The sequence below is a fragment of the Anguilla anguilla genome, chromosome 5, assembly GCF_013347855.1.
Source record: "Anguilla anguilla isolate fAngAng1 chromosome 5, fAngAng1.pri, whole genome shotgun sequence".
Classification (NCBI taxonomy): domain Eukaryota; kingdom Metazoa; phylum Chordata; class Actinopteri; order Anguilliformes; family Anguillidae; genus Anguilla; species Anguilla anguilla.
This window is the reverse complement of record NC_049205.1, coordinates 57,253,013-57,278,279: the sequence shown is the minus strand read 5'-3', so window position 1 is coordinate 57,278,279 and position 25,267 is coordinate 57,253,013. Positions and strand designations below refer to the sequence as shown.

The 25,267-nt window shown below is 48.2% G+C and overlaps 1 protein-coding gene and 1 long non-coding RNA gene across 9 annotated transcripts in view; both read right to left on the bottom strand.

Annotated features, from left to right (window-relative positions):
* cbfa2t3 (CBFA2/RUNX1 partner transcriptional co-repressor 3) overlaps positions 1-18,435 on the bottom strand; it is a 57,387-nt gene extending 38,952 nt beyond the window's left edge. For 5 of the 8 annotated variants that reach the window (XM_035418098.1, XM_035418092.1, XM_035418093.1 and 2 more), the window contains exon 1: positions 18,195-18,435. In XM_035418098.1, the coding sequence (XP_035273989.1) occupies positions 18,195-18,402 (208 nt within the window). In that variant the 5' untranslated portion in view covers positions 18,403-18,435. Of the gene's footprint in view, positions 1-8,654; positions 10,208-14,471; positions 14,666-18,194 lie in introns of those variants that run through there. The other 3 variants (XM_035418094.1, XM_035418096.1, XM_035418097.1) reach the window with 3 other exon arrangements.
* A 3,139-nt stretch (positions 18,436-21,574) lies between these two features.
* Positions 21,575-23,756, bottom strand: LOC118227546. Its single transcript, XR_004765296.1, has 2 exons — positions 23,666-23,756; positions 21,575-21,780 (listed from the first exon to the last, which is right to left on the bottom strand). It is a non-coding gene; the product is annotated as an uncharacterized LOC118227546 (long non-coding RNA).
* Between the last annotated feature and the right edge of the window lie 1,511 nt (positions 23,757-25,267).

Here is a 25,267-nt window from a genome sequence, read left to right as displayed (position 1 = left end):
GAGGCTTCGGGCTGACGGCTGGAAGCCGCCGCCAACACCGCCGCCATTTCCCTTCCTGTACAAAAGGCGCAGGAGGTGAGGTCGTACAGACGGGCCTGTGACTGGCAAAGTAATTGATTTTAATGAGAGGCTAATTAAAATGACCCGCTGTAATTAACACAGTATTTTATTTATTTTTTATTTTTTATAGCCAATGGTAAAGATAAAGTGTGGAACGAGGGAAGTGAAGTGTACGTAAATGCACTGGATTATTTTTTAAGCTCCCCTGGGGCCATATGAGGGTTAATTCATAGCTTTCCGTGTCTATGCTTTGTCCAAGAGGGGAAATTAAATCATCCTGCCAATGCTGGATTTCTCCATGGCCTGTATCTAAACCAAACACTGAACCACTTCCACCAGCGTATTACGAATCCAGTACCTTTCGTCTAAATCGTTTATGTTTTCCCTTATACTGCATACACGTGTGAGAGTTTTATCTTTGTAAATGACAGTTGGTTTAACATTTGGTTTGAATACGACTGCAGATATGGGAGAGTTGCCGTGAGCAGAAGGATTGAGTAACTGCTGAGTGGCCTTTTGTGGGTCCAGTCTCTGCGAGTCTGTGTTTATACTCCCAAACGCCCCTGCTGCTTCAGCTCTCTCTCATAAACATTTCACTCCTCTCTCTCTCTCTCTCTCTCTCTCTCTCTCTCCCTCCAGTATGTCATCTTCTTCGCCTCTCATTGCTGCTGATAAAAAACAACACCGCTCTAAACGTCTGTTTACACGGAATGGCATTTCTGTGAAGTATGTCTCCAAGCCTCAATGTCCATCTTTGTGTCTCCTGCTTTTTTTTTCTTTTTTTCTCAACCAGGCTTTTCTGAGCTGTCAAGCTTGTGTAAACCTCCCTAAAGCAACTGTACACTGGCATTCCTCAGGGAACAAATGCCTTTCTTTTTTTTAAAGCACCAAAGCAATCTTCACACATTCAATTTACATTGTATAGCGTTTTGTACGCAAAGTAATCCCAGTCATCATGAAGCTGCAGTTCAGGAACTTATCAGTGCAGAGGGTGAAGTGGGCCTTATAGCATAGATTAAGGTCTCTATAACTGAGTGACGAAGAACGCCGCCGGGCTAAAAGCCCATTCTAATGGCGAAACAGTCGCGTTGTAGCACTTCTGTTTCCGGGAGATAACGGCTTTTAATTTCGCAAATAAGTGGCGGGAACGTCCTCCCGTTCGGCTCGGCAATCCCCGCCTCTGTCGAGTGTTCGCAAATGACGTTAAAATCCATTGTCGGGAAGACCGCAATTCGGTTAATCATTTCAGCTGCATCTCGCGACGTCAGCGTCCGTCTCTGATAGCGGGCGGGCAGGCGGCGCTGCAGAACACTGAGGACCGTTCCAATCTGAGCGGGACGGGGACACGAAAGAAACTCATTATATCAATGTGGGAAGCGGCGATACCATTTTCACTGGCGTCTGATCAAAACCAGCACCAGCAGGGGCTATTCCATTGGTTTTCTGTTTGTCAGAATCGCCACTTGCTTTATGACAAGTCGCTGTTCCTTTCTTCTGCCGTGTCACAGGCTGACATAAGCATATAAGCGTAGGCCTAATTCGTTTTTAATTGAATGCCCGATGCCACGGACAAGACACTTGATTTGTAGGAAACACACATTTTCTCTTCTCTTCTGTTGTTCTCATATGCTGTGCAAAATTTTAGTCCACGATAATCATTGTCAAGTACAAGTATGCTATTTTTCTGCCTGTTTTTCTTGTAAACACACATTTAAAATACTTTTTTAATCACAAGAAAGAATGTTTGAGTCAGATCACAAATGAAAAAACCATACCAGTTACCGGTTATAAAGTAATCAAAAAAATATGTTTTTCTGAACAGCAGAAATATGTTTCTGTAACCTGTCACCGCAAAGACATTTTGTAAAGACTTACATTTTTCTATTAGCTAATAAACTCTTAGCCAGGGTGAGATGCAGCTGCAACTACCTAGCCGCACACAGACTGTACAGACAGATACAAAAGGCTCATTTATCTCGTGTTGTCGTGTTTACAGTTTGTGTGTGTGCTTGTGTATGAATGTGTACAGTGTGTGTGAGAGAGAAAGCAACAGTTGTGGACCGTGTGTTTTCATGGGTGAAAGGGAGAACGTGCGTATGTGTGTGTGTGCGCGCGTATGTGTGTGTGTGACTGTGTGCGCGTGCGTATGTGTGAGTGTGTGTGTGTGCGTGCGTATGTGTGAGTGTATGTGTGCGCGTATGTGTGTGTGTGTGTGTGTGTGTGAGTGTGTGTGTGTTTGTCCGTGTGTGCGGCCGGGTCCCATGCAGCTAACTCTCAGCTCCCACACTGTGGCCCACCCTAACCCTAACCCTAACCCACCATGTGTTTCTCATTTGACCAGATGTTTGGAGGCCGGTCGGGCTTCCCGACGCTCCGGCATTCCCCTTCCCCCCCGGGAGCCGACCGTGTCGCAGGAACGCCGAACACATGTGGCGGAAGCCCAAGCTCGCCGCTCGGCGGCGGAGCCTCTCCCAGCGTCGTTTCGGTGGGATAAACAGGATGGAGCCAGTGCCACTGACCGCTCACTGACCGCTCGCTGACCGCTCACTGACCGCTCGGCCCCGCGAACCCTGGAGGGTTTTTTAAAATTTTTATTTATTTATTTTTTGGTCACTGGCACCCTTGGGGGGGTGAGAGAGGTCGGGTTCTCACGTCACACAAGATCACTGAGAACCGTCCCTTGCCTCACGCAGGACGTCCGCCCCTGACTCCGAATCGAAGCGAACGCGGGCGATGTCACCCGGTGGAAGCCCACGTTGTCCACGGAGGAGGCGGCGGTGTATCTGTTTCCACGGGAAACGGCACAACTTCACCGCGGTGCTTGTGAGTGCCTATCAAATAACAATCCCTAATACATGTAATACAGCCAACGGAGTCACTCACAGACTCGTCTCGCTCTCGTCTGGGCAGTTCTCAGGTCTCTACCTCTCTCTCGATCTATTTCTCAATCACTCACCCACACACACACACACACACGCACACACACACACACACACGCACACACACACACACACACACACACACACACATACACACACACACGCACACACACACACACACACACACACACACACACACACACACACACACACACACACACACGCACACACACACACACACACACACACACACACATACACACACACACACACACACACACACACACGCACACACACACTCACAGCTCTCCAGTTCTCTAAAAAATTACTGATTTTTCTGCTGCTGAAGCCAGCCCCTTTTTCCCAGCATGGCTTTTAAGTCTCTCCCTCATAAACCAAAGGGGACCGCAATTCTCATTCACCCCTTTCCAAAAGTCACTTTCAGGGTAATTAATCTGCCCACGCCAGACTCTATCTGGCATCCCGGTGCTTTCTTTGACTGCTAATGGTCGAATAATCTATGCCGCCAGACTCCTGGAGCTCTTATTAAGCAAAGTGGATAAATAAAAACAATGTGAATCTTCCCCGGGGCCTGGAGGTCGGAGAACAGGCGGGCCTTGCAGAAAGGCTTAGACAGAGCCTCTCCCGTGCGTGCTCTCCCCTGCCTGTTCTCCAACCCGAAGGCCCGGGGAAGATGCGCATAGTTTTTATTTATCCACCGTTCTTAATATGAGCTGCAGGAGTCCAGCAGCACAATGGCATGGTGTTTTTAGGGCTTAGGCCAGCCGCACAGCCAGACAAACGGCCACACGTGCAGGCTTGGGCACAAGGAACTCCTGGGGTTTCACTCTCCAGCCAGATTCCTGTCCAAGACGCGTTCGGCTTTTCACCGTGACTTTGCGGGCTCTCCATTACATTACATTACATTACATTACAGGCATTTAGCAGACGCTCTTATCCAGAGTGACTTACACAACTTTTTTACATAGCATTTTTACATTGTATCCATTTATACAGCTGGATACATACTGAAGCAATTTCGGTTAAGTACCTTGCTCAAGGGTACAACGGCAGTGTCCTTACCCGGGAATCGAACCTGCGACCTTTCGGTTACAAGCCCAGTTCCTTACCCACTGTGCTACACTCCGTCTCCGATCTCCCTCGCTTCCTCGGTGCTGCTCTCCAGGGCCCTACCGGAGGAGAAAGGTCCTCTTTTTTTAACCTCCCTCTCCCTTCATGTTCCTACCGCACCTTCGCCCGTTCATTTTCCATCCCTTGAATTTTCGATCAAACGAAGTGTGCGGACAAGCAGTCTGATTACGGCTGCTGGTCTCAGAACAACACGAAGGGGTGCAAAGCAGATTTGAGATCAGGGTTCTCCCAGAGTGGGATCAGAACTGGGGCTGCAGCAATTGCAAACCAAGCTATATGTCAGCCATGATACCACCTATAGGGAATCTGAGAATCTTTAAAATGTTTCCAACATTTTAATATTGCGCCGTTACCATAAGGCACTGTTAAGGGGGGATGGGCAAAGGGGTGGTTTGGACAAAAATCCACGCCCACCCCCCAACACAAATATACACAATCCAAACTAAAAGCCCTTACGATGATAATCATAATCCAGCCAGACCCACATCCAGGTGTTGCTGTATTTCTGTGGTCCAGCTGACCCTCACACTTACAGACCAACCCTCCCCCTCTCCACTACCACGTACCCCCCCCCCCCCCCCCACCACCTCCACCATCACCGCCCCCACATCCCACCTCAGCCGCCATCTGCTCCACAAATTAATTAGAAAACAGAGAACTTCATCTGCACCTCCACCACTCAAATTACAATAATTACACCACCCTCCCCCCCCCCCCCCCCCACCACCCTTCTGCCCCCCCCCTCCCCTCCCCCAACACCCCCCCCCCGACACACACCGTTGTCCCTGTTTCTCCTGCAGGGTGATACCCTTGAGCACCCAGCCTGACAAACCAGAGCTCATTACAAGCATTGCCTCATCGCGCTGAATAGCCGCTAGGCTAAGCTTCCACAGCGACTCCACTGCATTTGTACCAGGTCGGTACGTGTCCTCTAAAGGCCTAAAGAGACACTGAACCCCGCTGTGACCATGACTACCATGCTATGCCGGCCATCTTTTACTCTACATGTGGATGTATTAAAAGCGCTACACAACATCTACGGACCAATCGGTAGATTTACTGCGCTGCACCCGACAGCTATTCTGCTGTAATATCCATCAGCATTTAGGGATATGTGAATGGACAAGTGCGGTTACACACAATTGTGTTGTCTTATGACCCATGCAGAATTTGTACCTGTAGTCGATAAGCAAATGTATATGGTCGCACATCTGAGAGGTGAACGTTATACGTTTTATCCTGTTGCTTTAATGGGCTACAGCTGTTCCTGGTCTGCCATTCAAATACACAGTCATCATATCACTGCACGACAGACCACACGGTAGCCCAATAATACTTTGCCAGCTACATTCGTTCAAATAATATGCGACTGCACACAATTCATTAAGCTGGGCACAGCGTGCACACATAATAACATCAGCTTTAATCCCCATCAGCATTTACATTCAGAAAATTCGGTAAATAAGCTTTCTTTACTCTTAATTCCCAGCAGTACTCTTGCACAGCCCCCCCCCTCCCCCCCCTCCGGCTAAAGTTTCCACGGCGATTCTTTTAATGCAGTTGGGAGCTGGTCTTGGTGGTCCCCCTTTGCCTGGTGTGAAGGATTGCACACTCTAAAAGGGTCCATTACTCCACAACAGCCCCCCCCCATCCCAACTGGCTTGCGGCTTGAGCAGCATCACTCCCTTTCGAGAGCTGCGGTATCTTCAGTCCGGATATTAAACAGCGGCAGACATCTCATACGAAGTCTGGTACGAAGGGTTGAAGGTATGAAGACAAACTGTATAAACACTATCATTGGATAATGAATGGGCTTCTTTTTAAGAGGCCGCACTTAATGATGAATCGGGGACATCTGACTTTAATAGCGGCAGACTCCGGCGGTAATGCGGTGCACACCGGTGATGGACGGTACACCGCAGTCTCACCTTTAGACCTCCCGCGCGCAACCACGGCCATTATCTACTATTCAATAATTCAGCCCTGCTTTACCAGTGCCAATTAAATTATTAATTCATGCCCTGGAGGGAAAAATACTCAATGTTTTATTGCTGCAATTGAAAGAGAGGAAAATATAATATATATATATATATATATTGTTAAGATAAAGTGGGAAATGCTGTTGGCTACCAGTTAGACAAGACAGTTGAGAGCATCCACTTTTTTCTCTTTCTTATTTTCGTATTAGGAGGGCTGGTTTTGCTAATGGTGTTGCAGCTGGGTCCCATTTAGCGGTGAACACACCGAAATGTCTGGCGTGAATACGGCAGCACAATATAGCGCTGTTCTCGCAGTGAACCCAAAATGGGTTCATGTTCATGGTTCAAGCAACCGCACGAAGGTGGCCCATTTAAAAAAATAATAATAATTCGTATGTTTTTGACATAGTTAACTCACAGCTGGGTACCACTGTTATGCTTCTGAAAATGGGAACCGGCTGAAATCAAAGAGCGTGCGTACTGTACAGAAACTGGACTATTGCCATGGTATAGTGGAGATCTGTACTGTGAGGTGAGGGAGTAGGCGGACTAGTTCTGTCCTGTCCTGGTGATGCAATACGCTAATTCCTGTATAACAGCTGCAATATACTGCATAAATAATGTTTTAAAATCTGCTTTGTCATAAGAATTTTCCGGGCTTTCCCTGTGATGTTTTAAAGCATTGACACGAACATAAAAAACATGGAAGGATATAAAAAAATATAGAGTTGGGAGCCAAACGTATAGAGTTGGAGCCAAAATATTCTTCCGCAATAGGCTTGTGCCAATCGGCCTGCACTTGAGGCTGGGAGTTTTTTTCTCGCTGTTCCAGCTGTAGCCATAAAAAGAGACGCGGGCTGAGTGAGCAGGTGAACAACCGTGAACCTATAAATGTGCAGCCTTCCCCGGTGATCTCATCATTTAATTCCCCCTCTCACGAACTCTTCCCTCGAACTGTAATCCCCATACGGAAACATCTATATTACATTCGGTACTGAGAGCCAACATCCATTGATCGACATGACAGAGATATGATTGGGGAGTTTATCAGCCGAGGTTCAGAAAACCGCCTTAAAAGGACCAGCCAGTATTCTCGCGGTGGCTAGACTTCAGAAGCACGCGCTGCATTTTATGTCTCGCGGGTAGCAAAGCAAAGATTTGCCAGGTTTTTTACGAGCCGTTTGATATCTGCTCCAGCACTGCTCGTACTTTCATGTTTGTCAAATGGGTGCATCATGTTGGCTATTGCAACGGCCTACTACCAGGGCACAGTATGGTTAACACCCTTTTTAACCGTCGCTGTTACGCTTTCTCGAGTTCAAACGGAGTACCACATTCTACACAAAGTTAAATGCATTTTGAGCGATGGGGCAACAAACCGCATTTTAAAAACGTTTACGTTGCGTAAAGATGTGAACGTCCTATTTCTTTGGGGTCTAAAAACGTTTTTCAGATGGAAAAAATGTATATATGATATATCTGATATCTAGACATATTTACAAAGTAGCTAAAAAGTTGTGGTTTGTGGGGTGGGCATTAAGCATGTTCCAAATACGTTGCTACCGCGTCGTTCATTTTACTACAATGTTGTAATAAGTATGAATGGCGTTTTAACCTGGCAAAGTTCTTTTTCCCTTTTTTGCACATTCTGAAACGTTTGCGAAAATGAAATTCAACAGATGCCACAAGGCCTGTCATTGTACTTCCTAAAAATAATAGCGCGGCTATGTGTCTGTCGTGAAGCCCCCCTCCCCTTCTGTCTGTTGACGTGAACAACTGTCCACGTAAACAGTCCAGTTGCAAGTACGGCCGAACGAATGGTACCACAGCACTAGTACATTACAAGTTTGTTTCAGTGTGGGACTGCACCACTGAGTGTTACCGGGATGGTTGCGCAAGGCAGCAGTGCGCAGGTAATGTACAATTCACGTAACTGTCAAAGTCAGTTTAAGTGACAACTGAGCAGTGGGAGCATGCAAATGTAAATTCTTCACAAGTCCACTTAAAAAGAGCTGACAGTGCAGAAAACTTGACAGTGCGGAGGCGTGGCGGATCACCCGCAACAAAGCACCGCTAAGGCACGTGCTTACATATCAACAATAGCTATTGCAGGAATGGCCAGTTGTTATGCATTGCCTATTGTTGTGACAGTGTTGCTGCAGTTATGTCCAAACTGAGAGAGTAGCATGGCCGAGAAGCGGGCTGAATTTACCTTTCATATAACCATTCCCTGAATGAAAACAAAGAAACTAAGTTTCCAAGCCAAATTCGGCTTATAATGTATTCTCTTACTATCTCGTCCGTTCGAAAGAATAGCAATACTAAAATGCAGCTCTCGTGTAAACAATTTCAAATTCAAGACCAATTTTTAAAATGTGTCAACGCGGCTACGCCTATTTTACGCATAACATATATAGCATAAATCAGAGTAATATACGACTCACTTAGTTTCCCTTGTCTTTTCATATTGTGAGAGATCGTAACAATATGTTCACCTTCACGCGCGCGCGCACACACAAATAGACTCGTGCTGTAATAAAGGACCACGCATAATAATATAACCCGTACAAAATACTGCACTTACTTTGTGAAGGTCGAGGTCAGTCTGAGGTAACTGCAGCAACGATAATCCACATAAAAACAACAAAACGGCGATCACAATACCCCAATCCTAAATATTTGGAGGAGGAAAAAAAGGATAAAGCCTCAAGAATTATTGAACACCATTTAAAGGTGCTAGCTCTGCTCTTTTTCTGTAGATAAAAAAGAAAACTCCTTTCGCAGTTCGAAACTTTGCACAGTATAACAGTGAGAGAAAAAATACTTGTCTCCTTTGGATTTAAAGCGATGTTGACTTGACTTCGATAAAATAAATTATGAGGTAATTCACTTCCCAGCTAAATGACTGGGAGATGCTTTTGTCTCGGAAAGCCAGAACTTTTTGAGATGGTTCCACGGGAATAAATCAGTCTTTGGTTTACTTTCCTTTTCCGGTTTTAAAATTGAAAAACGACAGCTGAATTTGTTGAAAAGAATCAACACATTTTCCTTGAATTTTATCTTCGTTTTTGTCTTCTTTTAAGTTTGACCTTTTCCTTTGTGCCTCATTTTTCGTAGATTATACTGCGGCGCCGAAAGACTAAAAAAAAGGGTGTACGGGGAAAGCACGCGGCTTAGGGCAGAAGGAAATATAGTAACAGCGCGTTCACTGTAACCGCGACTCGCCCCGACCAAGTCACTTTAAAATATAAAATTAATACCTTTTCTTTGTCTTATCAAGGAACCCAAAGCTACGATCCCACATCGATTGCAGCGGTGCTTCTTCCGACGTCAACGAACGCAATTAATTTTGGTATGGGTCGGTCCTCCGATGATATCAGTTCAGCACCTCATCACTTGGGAAGCTTGAATAAAAAACCAGTCCAAACTAGACAAAATCAGTCGTTGTACATCCACAAAAAAATATGGTTTCCCGCCAAAAGACAATATTTTCGAGCTTGATTTAAAAAAAAAGGTCAATTCAGTAATATAGACTACGCGTCCGGGGTTGCCTTTGCCAACCAATCCACTTTTCAGGCTACAACGAATGCTCATTCAACAGTCAGCTGCGAATGAAGTATACCATTCTAGCCAAAAAATGGCATCGAATGCACCTTTGCGTTTACCTTGAGTTGTTGCTCATATGTGTTGTCTTTTGTTTGTTCTCATCTCTTCTTTTGGTTATTTTTATAAAGCCGACGGTTGGGTCTGGTGTGCAACCTCTCTCCTCTACCCGCTCTGCAGCCTTCTGTGTGCGTTTAAAACAATCTGGAGATGCGTATTCCAGCGCTCCGAACCTCTCTCTCTCTCTCCCTCTCTCTCTCTCTCTCTCTCTCTCTCTCTCGACAGCTCAGACACACGAGGTGACAGCCTCATTGGCTCCTCTGTGTCGCTACGTTACTGACTACTAATTCACTACGAACAAACTCCATCGTTTACTCTCTAACACAAATCAAGCTGGCTTCTCCACGCCGAGAGTGAGTTTACTTGTTCCACCCACGCAAATACTTACGAAGTAGAGAGACAGATAGCCTATATATAGAGAGAGATGAGTGACATCGTAGTGAATGTAACTGAGTGATCATTTTGATTTCACGAGTGAACGAACATTGATGATGATAATTATTAGAATGATTTGAACAACTATAATGGAAACAGCAACAACAACAACAACAATAATAATAAATAATAATAATAATTTGTTTTCGCTGTCATTAGAAGATAAAGGAAGGCCCAAACTACCGACAGCTTTGGATCTTGGCACGCCAACGATACAATAAAACATAATTCAGGTGTAATTAGAAATGGTCTTAATATTTTTCTCTCTTTTACATTATGCCTGCTGCAGATATCTTCCTATCACTTAAGACGGATTTCCTCTTTATAGTGGCCGAATACTCGTTCAGATAACCCAGCGGTTTGATTGTCAAGTTTAATATAATAAGTACGCAACGGTGCCCCTACACTCATTTCGTGTATTTATTTTATTTTTATTTTTTGTATCTTGCCGATATCCGCCCGTGGGCGGCGCTGTTTCCTCGCATCAACATGCAGAGACAGTGACCCGTTGCTCATCAGTGTGCTCATAAGTAAAATGTACGCGGTTTGAGGTCTTCGGATTCAAGATTTTTTTGTCAGTCTTTGTCAGTCAGTTTAAATCTATGGTAGCCTACCAGTAATAACTTTTGAAAGTACAATGTTTTATCTCAAATACATTTTACGCCTTCGGTTCAACATTTTGCAGCTCTCCCACTTCAGCTTCTCTCGGCTAATGTAATATTTCAGACCAGTAGTTGTTCACTATAACTTCTCCCACAAATTGAACAGATGACCACACGTTCAATAAATTTATTAAAAACCAATTCAAAAACTTTTTTTTATCAACAATGTTTCGCCTTCCTGTGCTCTTCAGAAGTTATGATCTGTTTTGTACAATTATACAAATTAATTTAGATTTCATAATGTAATCAGATAAAGGCAATCATATTCAATCATCATAATTTAATGATAAGATTACATTTAAAGAGAATCTGTCGGTGTTTGAACAAGGTGCATGTCTGAATGCTGGGAAAATCTAATTTAAATCAAAGCTTTTTCCATTTGCCTCAAGTCAAATGAGAAGTTTTAATTTATTCCTTATCTATTTTGGCAGGGAATTAATGGGTGAATTAATTGATACCCGTATTTTTTCTCGTATTTCAAGACCCCTTTTATGAGGGACAGTATTTTTTTAAGTTTTATCCATTAACGGCTGGTTTAACTGACCATTCCCGAATTAAGTCTTGATTACCGTATGACACGCGCATCTTCCAGGTACGGAAATAGTAAAACCCAAGAAAGGTCCAGAGAGAAAATGAATATACGCGCAGTTAAATATAAAATGGGTGAAATATTTAGAAATGATGTCACGATGATGACGCTCCCTTTATTTTCACACTAATACAGCACGTGCACGACAACATAACTGGTATTAATCTTACTTTAATTTGTTCATATGACTCCAGTAGGGACCACACGTAGGCTACTCTATTAAAACTACTCTATTTGAGCTCATTTAAGGCCAGACAATTTTCTTTGTGGCCCCGTTATGACCTGTGTGAGTGCAAGTGAGGTGGGTCCTGGGTAATTTCTGCACGGGAGCAGGTGAGCTCTTCGTTCCTTTTGCTCCTGGGATTGGTACACCTGCCTCTCGTTTGCAGATACGCATAGAGACGGCGGCGGGGGACAGGGGTGAGCAAACATTCTCCGCGCCCACAGACGTACAGTCCCTGTTTCCCCTTCACTGCGGACACATACAGCTACTTTCCTCCCAATGTTTTTTTTTTTCACCTCCTGAACCCCCTTTCATACTGAACCAGCATCCAGCGCGAGTGGATTTCCCACCCCCATCAATTTGCCGCCATTGCTTTGAAGGTGAAGGTAGGTAAACGCTCACGTTCGTTAGAGTGATTGGTTGAACTAAAAGAAAAAAAGCTTTTAGTTCTCACACCTGGTGCGCTGATGTGCGATAAATAATGGAATTGGACAATCGTGCAGGCGATCCAAGACAAAGGCTGCTCTGAGCACGCCAGGCCAGCGGCTTGAATAAATGCACTGCACTGCTGTCTTGGCACCACATTTAGCATGATGGTAACGCGCACGATGTCAGTTCCAAGACAACGTGCTGAACTGCTAACGGACAATTTGCGATTCGCCTCGTGCAAACTGTCACATTAGGCTCACGGGAATGTTTACCGCAGTATGTGAACGACCAATAACAGATTTACTTCGGCAGTGATGCACACGTGCAGATAGGCATGTAGATACACTAGGCCCGTAGCCTACATAGTAAAATGTCCGGTGTTATTTCAACTCTTAACAAATAACATTTGGTCCCACTCCGGAATTGGATGGGACCAAATCAACACTGGACATTTTATTGTGCACGCCCATCCACTGTTATATAGACACTAGACTATTATTGTTATTATTATTATTATTATTATTATTATTATTATTATTATTATTATTATTAAGGATTGAAATGGGAACCCATACACTGGACCTAATACTCCCAAGACACCGGCACAGAGCGGAGGTGGGGAGGGCAAGCTCTTGAGTGACAGCGTGTGGGCCGGCCGGAATGGGATTCCTGTCACATTGACGAGCAAGTGATTGACAACTCACTGTTCTTTCCCCATAAAGCCTCGGGGGGGTTAGCGGTGGACGTCTTGTCAGTTTATAAAATGACGGCATCTCGTTCTTCCCCATAATATGCGCCTTTGTTGTCGGATTTTCTGTTCAAGCGCACAATATGCTCTGTGAGCGATAAACAGATAAACAGGCTAGCGTAAACACAGCTCCGCGGTAGGAAAGGCACGTGTTTGCCCGTTGCCTACGGTCCCTTTTCACGCCAGCTGACCCCACAGACTGGACCTCAAGCTGCCGCCAATTGTCTTGCCAAAGATAAGCAGACAGTGAAGCTTTCTGAAAAGAAAAAAAAAAAGCAAACAAATGATGTCGCTTTTACTCAATCTGTTTTTTTCTTTTCTTTTTTTCCGTTTCAGAACTATCAAAGTCGCGCAGACCAGATTCGTTACCGTTGCTCAGAACGTCCGTTGAATTACGTCTATGCGAAATCGCACCACGGGCAAAAGAGGCTGTCCTTCTCGCGAGGGCCTGTGGCATTTCCTCAACTCGCACATTGGAAATCCTTTCCTATTGCGCCAGTTGCGAGTCTGTGTGTTCAAAAGAGATAAGGTTCCTGCCGGCTGAAGGAGCTGAGTCCCCATTGTACCGATGTGCTTGGCTCCACGCTCAGCGTCGGCTATTACTGAGCCTCAATTAAAGGCTGCAACACACACTGCAGCTATTTATGGTGAGCGGTGAAAGCAAGTATATATTTCCTTAGAAATGAGATTCTAGAAATCGGATGCTGGGCTCGGTAGAAACAAAGTGGTGTCTCGAAGCAGAATGATTGGAAAGCTGTCATAGCAGTGGAGAGAGAGATGGCAGTCTAATTCAGTGATAATGTTGATTTGAAAAAATCAGGGGAACATATTAACTGCATAATTACCTCAAAGTTTAAGCTTTTCTCATGCTTTTATTTATTAATTTTTTTACTTCGCAGCACAGTCCACAATTCGTTTAATTCAAGCGAGTCACTGACGTCATAACTCAGCCCATTTTCAGGATGCCATATTCTACCATCACTAGCTTTGGGAACTTTTGTTACAGAACTGAAATACTTTATTCCGCGACATCTGATATTTACAGTGAGTTCAAATAGCTCAAGTGTACACAGCAGCAAAATCCTCAGTGTTAAATAAACTTTGGCAGAGTGCTTTTAACTCTAACAGTGCTGCCTTTTGCCTTCTCTCAGAGTTAGATTTAACTCTGGTAATTTTGCTGTGTTCCCATGAGGTCAGTATGGCGATCAGGGCTGGTAGAAGAAAGGGGATGCTTCACGAGAATGCGATGCGTGTGAAGATCATAAGTATATCAGGAGATGAAAGAGGAAGTTCACTAGTATGGGTGTGATGCGTGTGAAAGTATGTCTGCATTTGTGTGCGTAAATGTCAGTGTATGTGAATCTCCGTATATACGCTGTGTGCGTATTTCTCACAATGTGTACGCGTGTAAGTGTGAGTTTACATATGCATGCAGTGCGAATGTGTGCATTTGACTCAGTGTGAATGTGTATGTTTGAATAGTTGTCTGTTTACATTGTGTGTGTGCGTGTGCGTGTGCGTGTGCGTGTGCGTGTGCGTGTGCGTGCGCGTGCGCGTGTGCGTGCCTGCGTGCGTGTGTGTGTGTGTGAGTGTGTGTGTGTGTGTGTGTGTGTGTGTGTGTGTGTGTGTGTGGGAGCATACACTGCAGGTACCTGTGTGTGCATGTATTCTGTAAGCTGTGAATCTTCCCAGGGAGTTGGCAGGACTGCAGCTGTAGATAGCGCAGAGCAGGGGGATGAGGCTCCGCATTGCACTGTGAGCATCTGTTACTCAGAGAAACCGCAAAGAAATAAGGAAGGGCTCTACTCTCTCTCTCTCGCTCTTTCTGGCACACACACGCACACACACACACACACACACACACACAAACACACAGACGCATGCATGTGCAAGGACACACATACACACACACACACACACACACACACACATACAAATGCATGCGCACACACATACACATACACACGTGCGAATGCGCACACACACATACCCATGAATGTGCACACACACGCACACACACACACACACACATACACACACAAACACACAGACGCATGCATGTGCAAGGACACACACACACACTCACACACACACACACACACACCCCTACCCTTTACTGTAATAGCTGGTGGAGTGGCGTAAGCCTGGTCTCAGTGCCCGCCCGCTCCCAGGCGGACGAGCAGCTGGTCGCCTAACGGAGCGGTCCCAGAAGCAGGGGGGAGACTCTCGGCGTGAGATTACCAGCTGGAGAGTCTCACTCTCCCCCTCAGCGGCCCTCAGCCAGGGCAGCGGCCTCGCCACGCTGGGCCCTCGCCACGCTGGGGCCCTCGCCACGCTGGGGCCCTCGCCACGCCGGGGCCTCGCCACACTGGGGCCTCGCCACGCTGGGGCCCTCGCCACGCCGGGGCCTCGCCACGCCGGGGCCCTCGCCACGCCGGGGCCCGAGCACCCCGGCCCTGCTCAGGTGCCCACCAGGGGCGTCCCAGCAGCCATCGCGTGGAAAGGGCGAGGAGACGGATTTAAAGGTTTGATTTCGGGGCCGTGGGCCCACTTCCAACCTTTCCGTGATTGGTTCCTTGGCCAACCTTTACCGTGACAGGTTGTGTTAAAGTGTATGTGTATCTTCTGTAATAATAATAATAATAATAATGTTTTCATTCATGATCTGAAAGTGCTAAGATGTAATAGATGTAATCAAAGCATAAAAACGGTTCAAGGCTGCCAAAGAAATTAGCGATGATCAAACTTACAGCGCACAATGAGCTTAGCTTTCCTGACATCACGGCTGAAAGGATATTTTAGATTTTTGTCCGTCTGTGCATAGCCGTGCCCCATTCTATCTTCACCCCCCATACCCCGGCCTCCAACTGCCCCCCCCCCCCCCGGCCCCCGGCCCCCGGCCCCCTAAGGCCCCCCTAGCCCGCAATTCCACCACTAGCCCTGCCACCACACCTGCGCTACCCTGAGGGCCTGCTGGGTGACAGTTCCTTATTGCGGCGCAGTGTGTGTGCAGATAAGGGGGGGGGGGGTCACCAATCTCCCTGAGCCACCGGTTATCACCCCCCACAGCTGTGCCCAAACCGCCCCCCCCCGCCACCCACCCCCCACATCTCCCCCCTACAGGAAGTATGCTTGGGGAAGGGGAGCTTTTCAAAAGAGATAACAAATGGCCAATGACAAGGAAAACCCCAACCCCACGCCCCCCCCCCCCCATGTCCCCCCCCCCCTTTTCAACAATCTCACAGACCGGTAAACTCTTGGCAAAACTAGCAGCAGTGAGTCTGCTAGCTGTAACGGGCTGCCACAGACCAAATGTGGTAGCTGGAGAAAAGGGGTGCTGTATTGGGGAGGGGAGGGGGGGAGGGGGGGGGGCGGGGGGGGGGGGGGGGTGAGAGAGTCAGGGCCCTGAGAGAGTGAGAGGGGTGAGAGATTCATCATATGATGATTCCAAGGGTCCTGACTGAAAGGAGCCCTCAAAATGCGTTAGAATATCGGATTTTTGGGGGTTGTGGGTCCCGTTGTGAGGTCCTTTTATGGAGCCCAAAGTCCCTCGAGATGCCTCTGCTGGAGAACGCCTTCACCTGTTATTCTGTCTCCTTTTTTTATATCTGTGAAATACATATGATGTTTAGGACTGAGGCTATTTATAGAGGGCTTATCACTGAAGCATTCACGCAGCTCGTTTATCTGATGGGGAAGAAAGCTCCAGCAGGTTGGGCTCTAATGTTTAAATCAGGAAACCCGTAAAAAATTCCGACTTGGATTATTGTTTTTTTTTTTTTTTTTTGGTAACTGTTTAGTTTCACAAGTCTGAGTGATTTGTGAAGCTTTGTCAAGAGTGTTCCTGTGATTGGCATTAATCACCGCATGCACAAAAAAAAAAAACAAAAGCTCTCTTCCCCAGCTCGAGAAGTCAAAAGAGAAAAGACTGGAAAAAGAAAGAAAAACACGCCTCGCAAAAGTCCCTCCCTGGTTTTGCATTGCTCACACATTTTTAAACAGGATCCAGAAAAACGGAGAACGGTCCAAAGCTCAGGGCATCGGCATGTGCTCTATGAAAATGACTCCTGCCTCCTGACAGTGGAGAACAGGAGTGATCGCGTGGTTTTGAAAGCCCGTGAAGAAGTCCAGCGTGCCCTGGGTCAGGTGTAGGACTCACCCCCATGCACAGTGAGGTTCAGCCCAGGCTGCTGTCAGGTTTGGCTATTTAACAGGACCTCTGCTACCTCTCCACATCCCCCCTCTCAGGGGCCCTGATGCCAGGGCCTTGTGATAAGCGTCACCGTCCCATCCCAGCTCTGGCTCAGGACCGTTTGGGTCAGAGCCCCCGGCTCTCAGCCCCCAGCCCCCGCTCAGTTTATTACAGGAAGGGAGCTTCCAACACAAATCTCTCTTACAGTAATGGAACCTTCTACAGCAGTGTTTCTCAACTCTGGTCCTGGGGACCCACTGCCCTGCATGTTGTAGATGTCTCCCTGCTCCAACACACCTGATTCAAATGAATGGGTCGTTATCAGGCTCCTGCAGAGTTTGATGACGACCCATCCATTTGAATCAGGTGTGCTGGAGCAGGGAGACCTCTACAACATGCAGGGCAGTGAGTTCCCAGGACCAGGGTTGAGAAACACTGTTCTACAATGTACTGTAAATATTTTTTTTAATGCTTTGGAAAATATCATGAATGTATTTCAAAGAAATGTGTTTTTTAAAGGTCGATCGCAACCTTTGAAAGCAGAAAAAACAGTAAAAGATTAAACATAAAAGTATGCCTTTCACCTCAACTTGCCCCTCAGACAAATCTGGAACACAGATTTGGGGTAAAATATAAAACAAACCGATAAAAAAATCAAACAGTTTGGCAAGAACTCAGTTAGTAAAATAAGTAAATAAAACAGGTAAAGATAAATAAAAACAGGATTGAGAAACACTTTCTGAGAGGGAAGTCTACCCTCTCCAACTGTCACTGCGGAAGGAAACGCTGAGGGCAGCCTAGCGTGTTGCTATGACCCGAACCTCATTCCGCACACAAGCTATAACCAGCATCAGATGGCGCAGAAGAAATGTTTGGCTCGTCTTTCATTCCGCTTTCCTTCACTGCGAGCGCGTACTTCGGCAACTTTTGGGTTTTTTTTCCCCAAAACAGTGCGGCGTGAGCCCTGCTCACAGTCTGGGACTGTGGGAAAGGAGTGTGTGAGTAAAAGTGCTTCCTTTGGGCCCCCGCGAATGTTTTCACCGTCACAACAACGGGGGATCACTGCCGGTTGATCTTTTTCGAGACCCGAAAAACAACAACGGAGGGAAAGGCAGGCAGTGAAAGAGGCAGTGTTTTTTATGAGGGGGGGGGGGTTGAACCAAAAAAAAAGGGGAAGACTTACCCCCTGGGTTTGTCCCGGTCACCCTGAAGAAGCAGGGTGAGCTGGAGGAAAGCACCCTGTGCGCCGGGCGCCTGTCCAGTAACCTCCTGTGATTGGTCAGGGTCACCGTCGGGATCCTCGGGGAGTCCTGATCGGCCACGGGGGGGGCGCTCCCAAAATCCGACCTCCTTTCCTTTTTGAGGTGAACCTCGGCAGTTATTTTCTGCATTCTGAGGGTGGTGGTGGTGGTGGTGGGGTGGTGGGGTGGTGGGGTGGTGGGGGGGGGTTAAAGCGGCCCCCGATGTCCAGGTCACACGTACAGCCGGGACGGACGAGGCCCCAGCCGGGAGACGGCGAAGGTTGGGAAGGCGCCGGCCGAGCCGCTCCGAGGCTCCCCCTCGCCGGCAGAACGCCGTTCGGTTCGCTAAACCCGCCCCGCTCTCTCCGCTGGATCGCGGTGTCCGCCGCGGCCCTGCCGGAACCTTCTCTCCCTCTCCCCCCCCCCCGGTAACCACAGCCGGCGGCTCTGCTCTCCGTTCCGTCCTCCGCGGCGGGAAACGATGAAAGGGAAAGAAAGGCTCTCTGCTTCTGCCCTTTTCTCTTTCTCCCCTTATCTTATTTTTTCCACGGGCCGCTTCTAATTAACCTTCCGTGTGTCTCCCCTCCGTCTCGCCTCGTCTTTGTCCAGCGCTCTTAAGATCCGAGGTCCGTGACGGCTCCACTAATGACAGGGGAAGCTCTTAATTAGGAGATCCCCCTCCCCCTTACCCTCCAGTACTCTCTCTCTCTCTCTTGCTATCTTTCTCTTTCACTCTCTCTTTCACACACACACTCACTGTCTCATTAACTCATTCCATCAAACAAACCCCATCGGGCAGATGTTAAAGTTGGTAAAAAAAAGAAAAGAAAACAGACCTGGCCAGCTTGCCTGTGCGTCCACATTAAAGCACGAGAACCCGCGCGTTTCTGAATCTGTTTCTGCACCTTGCTCCGGCTATGGCCCTTTCTCCTCGGGTGCGATCAAACGTGTGAGTGGGTGTCTGCGTTGTTTGTCTGTGTGTATGTGTGTGTGCGCGTGTGTGTGAGAGTGTGTGTGTGTGTGTGTGTGTGTGTGTGGGCTTGTCCCTCAGTGAAGAGAGTGGGCAGGGTGCACCCGGGCCCAAGGGGAAGCTGAATAGTGCTGTGTTGTGGTGATAGCGCGTAGCCACTACCGCTCGACCTCCCTCCAGGCTTCCTCTCTCAGGAACCAGCTGTTACCGCGGGCAACGCCGTCTTCCTCTTCCCTCCGGACACGCGGGGCGATTCCCGTCCGAGCGCTTCCTCCGGAGCCATCTTTGCGGCGCTCCGCCTCTGCCGCCGCCATCCCGTCCCGCCACGTCATTGGCTGGCAGAAAGGGGAGGAGCCTCGTTATGGCCCCCTGTGTCCCCCCCCCCCCACCCCCCTGCGCACACCCCCAATGTCCGCCTGCCCGTGTGAACCTCTGCTTTAGCAACGGATATACCCTTGAGTCCTCTGATCTCAGGACACTGGAGCTGCAGTGCACCATGGGTAACGAGCTCCAGATTCAGACATAAACTGAAGGCAGCGCAGGACTCAATGTGAAATAACCGAGGATGCTGTGAGACGTGGATAAATGTAAAACAGACGCCACCATCCCCACCATTACCACATACCACAACCCCCCCCCCCAAAAAAAAAAAAAGAAACGAGAAACAAAAACACAGGGGTCTGGCCGAAATGAGCGAAGGGGAACCTGTTTTGAAGAAGTGGAGTCCTGCGTGTGTTCACATGCCCTTGACAAACCCCCCCCACCCCCCAATGAAGGCACACGCAGACTTGTTGTCTCTCCATCAAAACGAAACTGCCTCACACAGATGGCAGGACTTTAACATTAAGGGACAGCCTCCCCTGATAAAGGAGATGTTTACTGCATCTCAGTAATTTTCTACAAAGTCCCCCCCACCTCCCCCTACCCCTACCCCACCCCCCCCCCCCTCGGTCTTATAAATGCGTAACCCCCCCTTCGGAGCTGTGTTTCCCCACTGCCTGTAAAAAAAAAACGATGCATCGGAAGAGGTTACAAAACTTTTACAATGAGGCTTTAGAGTACCTGGGAAAATGCATGATCCGTCAGTGATTTTGATTTTGGGCGGGCGATAAATCAGACGCCTCCAGCGGTGACAGGGCCCGACGGGGACGAGGAAATGACTTAACTTGCGGGGGCCGTCGCTGAGGACTCACGGCGGTGAGTTATAGTTCTGCTGTCCGTCGCCAAGTACTTATTTCCCCTTTTTGCTCCAGTTTTGCCAATATAAACACAGCAGATGCCCTTCAAGAAATGTGCTTTATATTAAACGAGTTTGTGCGGATTCTTTCCCTGCATTCTTCTTCCTTATTTGGGGGTACCCGTTTTCAACAGTGGGCCTGAGCTGTTCTTCTGCGCCCCCCTGCCCCCCCCCCCTCCTCGCCAATTCGGGAGGTTGGGGACTGTCTGTCACCTTGCTCTGTCAGCCAGGACCGGCCCGGTTCCCCTGAGATGCGTGAAGCTGAACCGACCAACCAGCTTCTCCACCGGCTGCTTTGTAACACTCAACGCTGCAGTCCAGCGGCTAAGCCGTCGCTGCCTCGCAGAACTGCACAGCTGGGCTCTCTGACACACACACACACACACACACACACAGATTGCAAGGAGGTGACCAGGTTAGCCCTACAGAGTGAAGCTTTTCCCTCTCCGGGGTGACATCATGGCCAGGCTGCGGTTTCACTGTCCCTAGAAATGCAGGTCTCTACTGGGTGTGCCACTCTGGAACCCCAACTCTGGAACCCTACTCCAGAACCCTACTCTAGAACCCTACTCTAGAACCCTACTCTAGAACCTCTGGAACCTTTCCTCTGAGAAACACTCACACAGACTATGAAGAAATGCTGAACTGCTCTGCCAAGCCCTGTTTCCTTGGCGACTGAAAGACTGATATGGGAACCGCTGCACACTGCTCAGGGGTGGCAGGGCGGGATAATGGCGAGGGGGGACAGGGCTTGCAGGTTTGATTCCCGAGTGGTGCGCTGCCCTTGTGCCCCCTGAGCGGCGCGTTTACCCAGAATTCCTTCAGTTAGAGTATCCAGCTGTTCAAACGGTCTGTGTCTACGAAGCTTTCTGCTCGGTGCTCCAGAGTCAGAGAGAAACACATGCAGTACCAGGGTGGATTTAAAAGCTGGGTCGCCCCAAACAAAAAAAAACCTTTTGATTTTTTTTTTTACTTCAACATGCCAAATTGTGGAAGTCTTCATTCCCCCCAGATGATGAACTGTAGATCTCACATCATTATTCGTGATATAGAAACTGCTCTGTGTAAGTGAGTATCGGGTTGGGGAAGGGGTGAGAGTGACAGGGTGTTTTCAGTTCAGTTCAATTGAATTTTATTTGCATAGCGCTTTTTACACAGAACTGTCACAAAGGCACTTTACAGAGTAGCAGGGCAAGAGGGTGCCCGTTGTGTGAATAAAGGTCGAAGGTCACGGCAAACCGGCTTTTCTGCAGATGTTTCATCGTTTTCCAGATTTCTCCACTATCCAGGCCTGGCTAGACATCTTCTTTGGTGGTTTTTCCTGAATATAAATCAAACACATCAGTTGAAAATGAGGCCTGGCTCCACGCGCGATGTAACAGTTTAAATAATTCAAACTGCACGAAGAAAACAGAAACCGGGTGAAACCATGAGGTTCATGACCCACCAAAATGTACATTCAATTAAATAAAAAAGTAAAAACTTCACTCGTGTGAATAAATCTGTTGCGAGTTTAGCGTGCATTTCAGTGATTTTACAGGACGCAGTGCTGAACACAGGCTCCTTATGCCTCTCTACAGGCAGGGATGTCTCCTCAGAAAGATCACCGGATCCTTCGCGGGGAAACGCTGCCCGTACCACACGCTCAGCACGTGAGCTCACTGTGTAACTGCACGTTCTGTGAGACCCAGGGCTCGGGCCGACGTTCGGGTCACGATGGTTCTGCTGGATTAGCGATGAGCACCCCGAGGTGGAGGGTTCTCCTTCTCTGTTCTCCTCTGATGTTGACAGGTGTCAAATGAGTTTGGGGGAGTGGAGGGCGATTGGGGGAGGGGGGGAGGGGGAGGAGGAGGAGGGTGCTGGGGAGACAGATAATGATTCACTCGTAATCACGTTGCCCCAGTTCTGCCGGGGCGCCCCTATCAGCACGACACTGGGGGGCACGAGGCAGTTTCCCCCCCCCCCCCCGCTGAGATAAAGGTTTGGGGGATGGTCGACGGGAGCGTGCGGTATCGGAGCGAGCGAGCGGGTGGGCGGTGCTGAGGGCGAGCGAGCGAGCGACTAACCCACTCACCGCGTCTGACGCCTGACGCGTCCCGGCAGCCCAACGGAGACGGAAGGCTGGGCCCCCCGTGTCACATAGAGGCCCTCTATCAGCCCCAAACAGGCCCCTCTCGCCAAACGAACACAACGGGAGACGAGGCTAAGGGTTAATTAATCTCGTTAACTCGGGATCGAGGAAACGGAGAAAGAAAGCAGGAATTCATAATTAAAAGACAAGGAGAAATACCCATCCCTATTTTTTTTTTTTCCTCTTAAGGTTTAGTTCAGCCTGTTAATCTTTTTCTTTTTTTTTTTGGTCTGAATCACTTTAAAAGGACTTTTCTGAAACGGGTGCTAGCATGGAAATGGCTTTTCTGAAACGGGACCTGTCGTCTTTGTTTAAAACGACAGCGTTGAGAAGAGATCAGAAGTTTATTGCACTTAACAGTTTCGGTTCATCAAACAAACCTAATTGGAATTTGAAAATAATTCGAATATCATTTCTGGCACAGACGATAAGCCTTTCAAAATGAGCCCCAGGGGAAAAAAAAAACAAAAAACTGTTCTGCTGGGGCAAACAGGTCCAAGCGCACGGGGCAGGTCAGCGTGTCCCGCAGGTCCCGAAACACAAATCATCCAAACTGAGGCAGGAGAGTTAACAGGATCGAATTAGCGAGAGACTGAGGCGACACGTGCGGCAGCAACAAGCTACTGAGGGAACAGGACAGGCATGCGGCTCTGGGCAGCAGCAGCCAGCAGCAGGCTTCAGAGAAGGCTAACGCTAATCCTGCAAGGTGCCCGTCGATGCGCCTGCCCTGCTCTCAGATAGACGGATCCCTGCGACGCTGGACCTTGCACCTGCCCCCTCTTCACCCCCAACCCCCCCCCCCCCCCCAACCCCACGACTTTTCGGAAACGGTAGCCATCGTGCCTTTGTTCAGTTAATTCCAGGTCACGTGACGAGGCTGTCGCATTCGTCGCTCGCACTCCGCGTAGGAATTCACGTCGCAGCCAGTTCTGGCTCTCTGGAACTCGTCCGCCGCCCGTCCCTTTTGAAAGCAGCCGGAGGTTAGCGGCAGGCTGGGAAACTGGCCGCTCGGTCGATGCGTTTCTAACGCGGCATACTTTTTTCGAGCAGCATAAAAAAAAGAGACGGCGTGTACATGGAAACTCCTCGGGGAAAAGATTCCAGCGGCGTCGACTTGGTGACATCTATCGAGGGAAACTCGGGACTTTCCTCAAATGCACCCTCGCTTGCGGCAACGGGGATTCCCCCCCCCCCCCCCCCCCCCCCGGCATTCGGTGCACACCTGCTTGGCACAGCGAGCCTCTCTAAACGTCCAGATCTTAACCGAACTCTATAAGTTAAACTGTCCCCATCTGTCACAACGCAGCCTGGCACAGATGCACGCTGGGGCTTTCACAACAAGCTTGGCGCGCATTCAAACACTGTCAAAGCGCACCTGCTGAATTAAGTGCTCTCTCTCTCTCTCTCTCTCTCTCTCTCTCTCCTCACTTCCCTCACTTCCCTCTCTTTCTCTCTTACATACACAAACAAACACGTGTGCACACGCACCGGGTCTTTACTGTCTTCTCTCTCTCTCTCTCTCTCTCTCTCCTTACCTTCCTCTCTTTCTCTCTGTTCCACACACACACGCAGACACACACACACGTGCGCATGTATTCGCGTGTGTTTACAGAGGCAGCGTGTGCATTCTGCATGGCTGTGCCAGAAAGCGTGTTTCTCTGCTGCGTGCCGTGTTGTCTCTCTCTGTTCTGCGCTGAGCTCAGTGCTGTCAGGGTGCCCCATGCTGGGCGTACAGCACTCCAGGCCAGTCGGCACGCTGCCAACCAGCAAATATTTTATTTGCTTACATGTTTAGCGATGGTTTTAATTGTCTCTTTTTCCATGCTTACACTGGTTAAGCCAAACCAGCAACAAGATGCATTGTTTTTCTATGTCTGTGTGTGTCTGTGTGAGTTTCTGCGTGTGTGTGTGCATGCGTGTATGTTTTTGTGTGTATATGTGTGTATATATGAACATGTATGTGCGTGTGTGCATGTGCGTGTGTCTGCGTGTGTATATGCATGTGTGTAAGTGTGTATGAGCGTGTGCATGTGTGTGTGTGTGTATGCGTGTGTGTGTGCGTGTAGCAGGGTAGAGGAACACGCTGTCTCAGGTGTGTGTCTCCATCCCCCATCGTCTCTTCCCTTGCATCCCTGGTCTGCTGCTGCACGTGCTCCATTCCCCTGGAAAAGGAGACAGGTGGAGATGAGGGTACCCCACTGAGCACGCCCCCCCCCCCCCCCCCCACCACACACCTCCCCCACAAACCCCCACACGAACCCCCGCACAGATATGTATGACAGCTCTCCGCAGAATCAAGGACAGATGTGTGGACAGAATGTCGTAAATACAAGTGTGCCAATGGCTACTCATCGAGTCGTCATTGGCGCAAATCAAATATATCTCTGCAAAACTGTTTCAATATCATACGACATTACATAAGGCACGTTTTAGTCACACTGTGTTTGGAATAAACCTGAATAGAGAACTGATGTACTGAACTGATAGTGGAAACTGGCTATTTTGTATCAAAATTCAACAAATTTTTTGAGTTTGGAAAACACTTACCAATGTATTCAGATGGAATCTTGGAGCCATGCACTCACATATGCACAGAAGCATACATGTATGCACACACACACACACACACACACACACAGCATATATAATATGTTACATAGCAATGATAGGCTGAAAA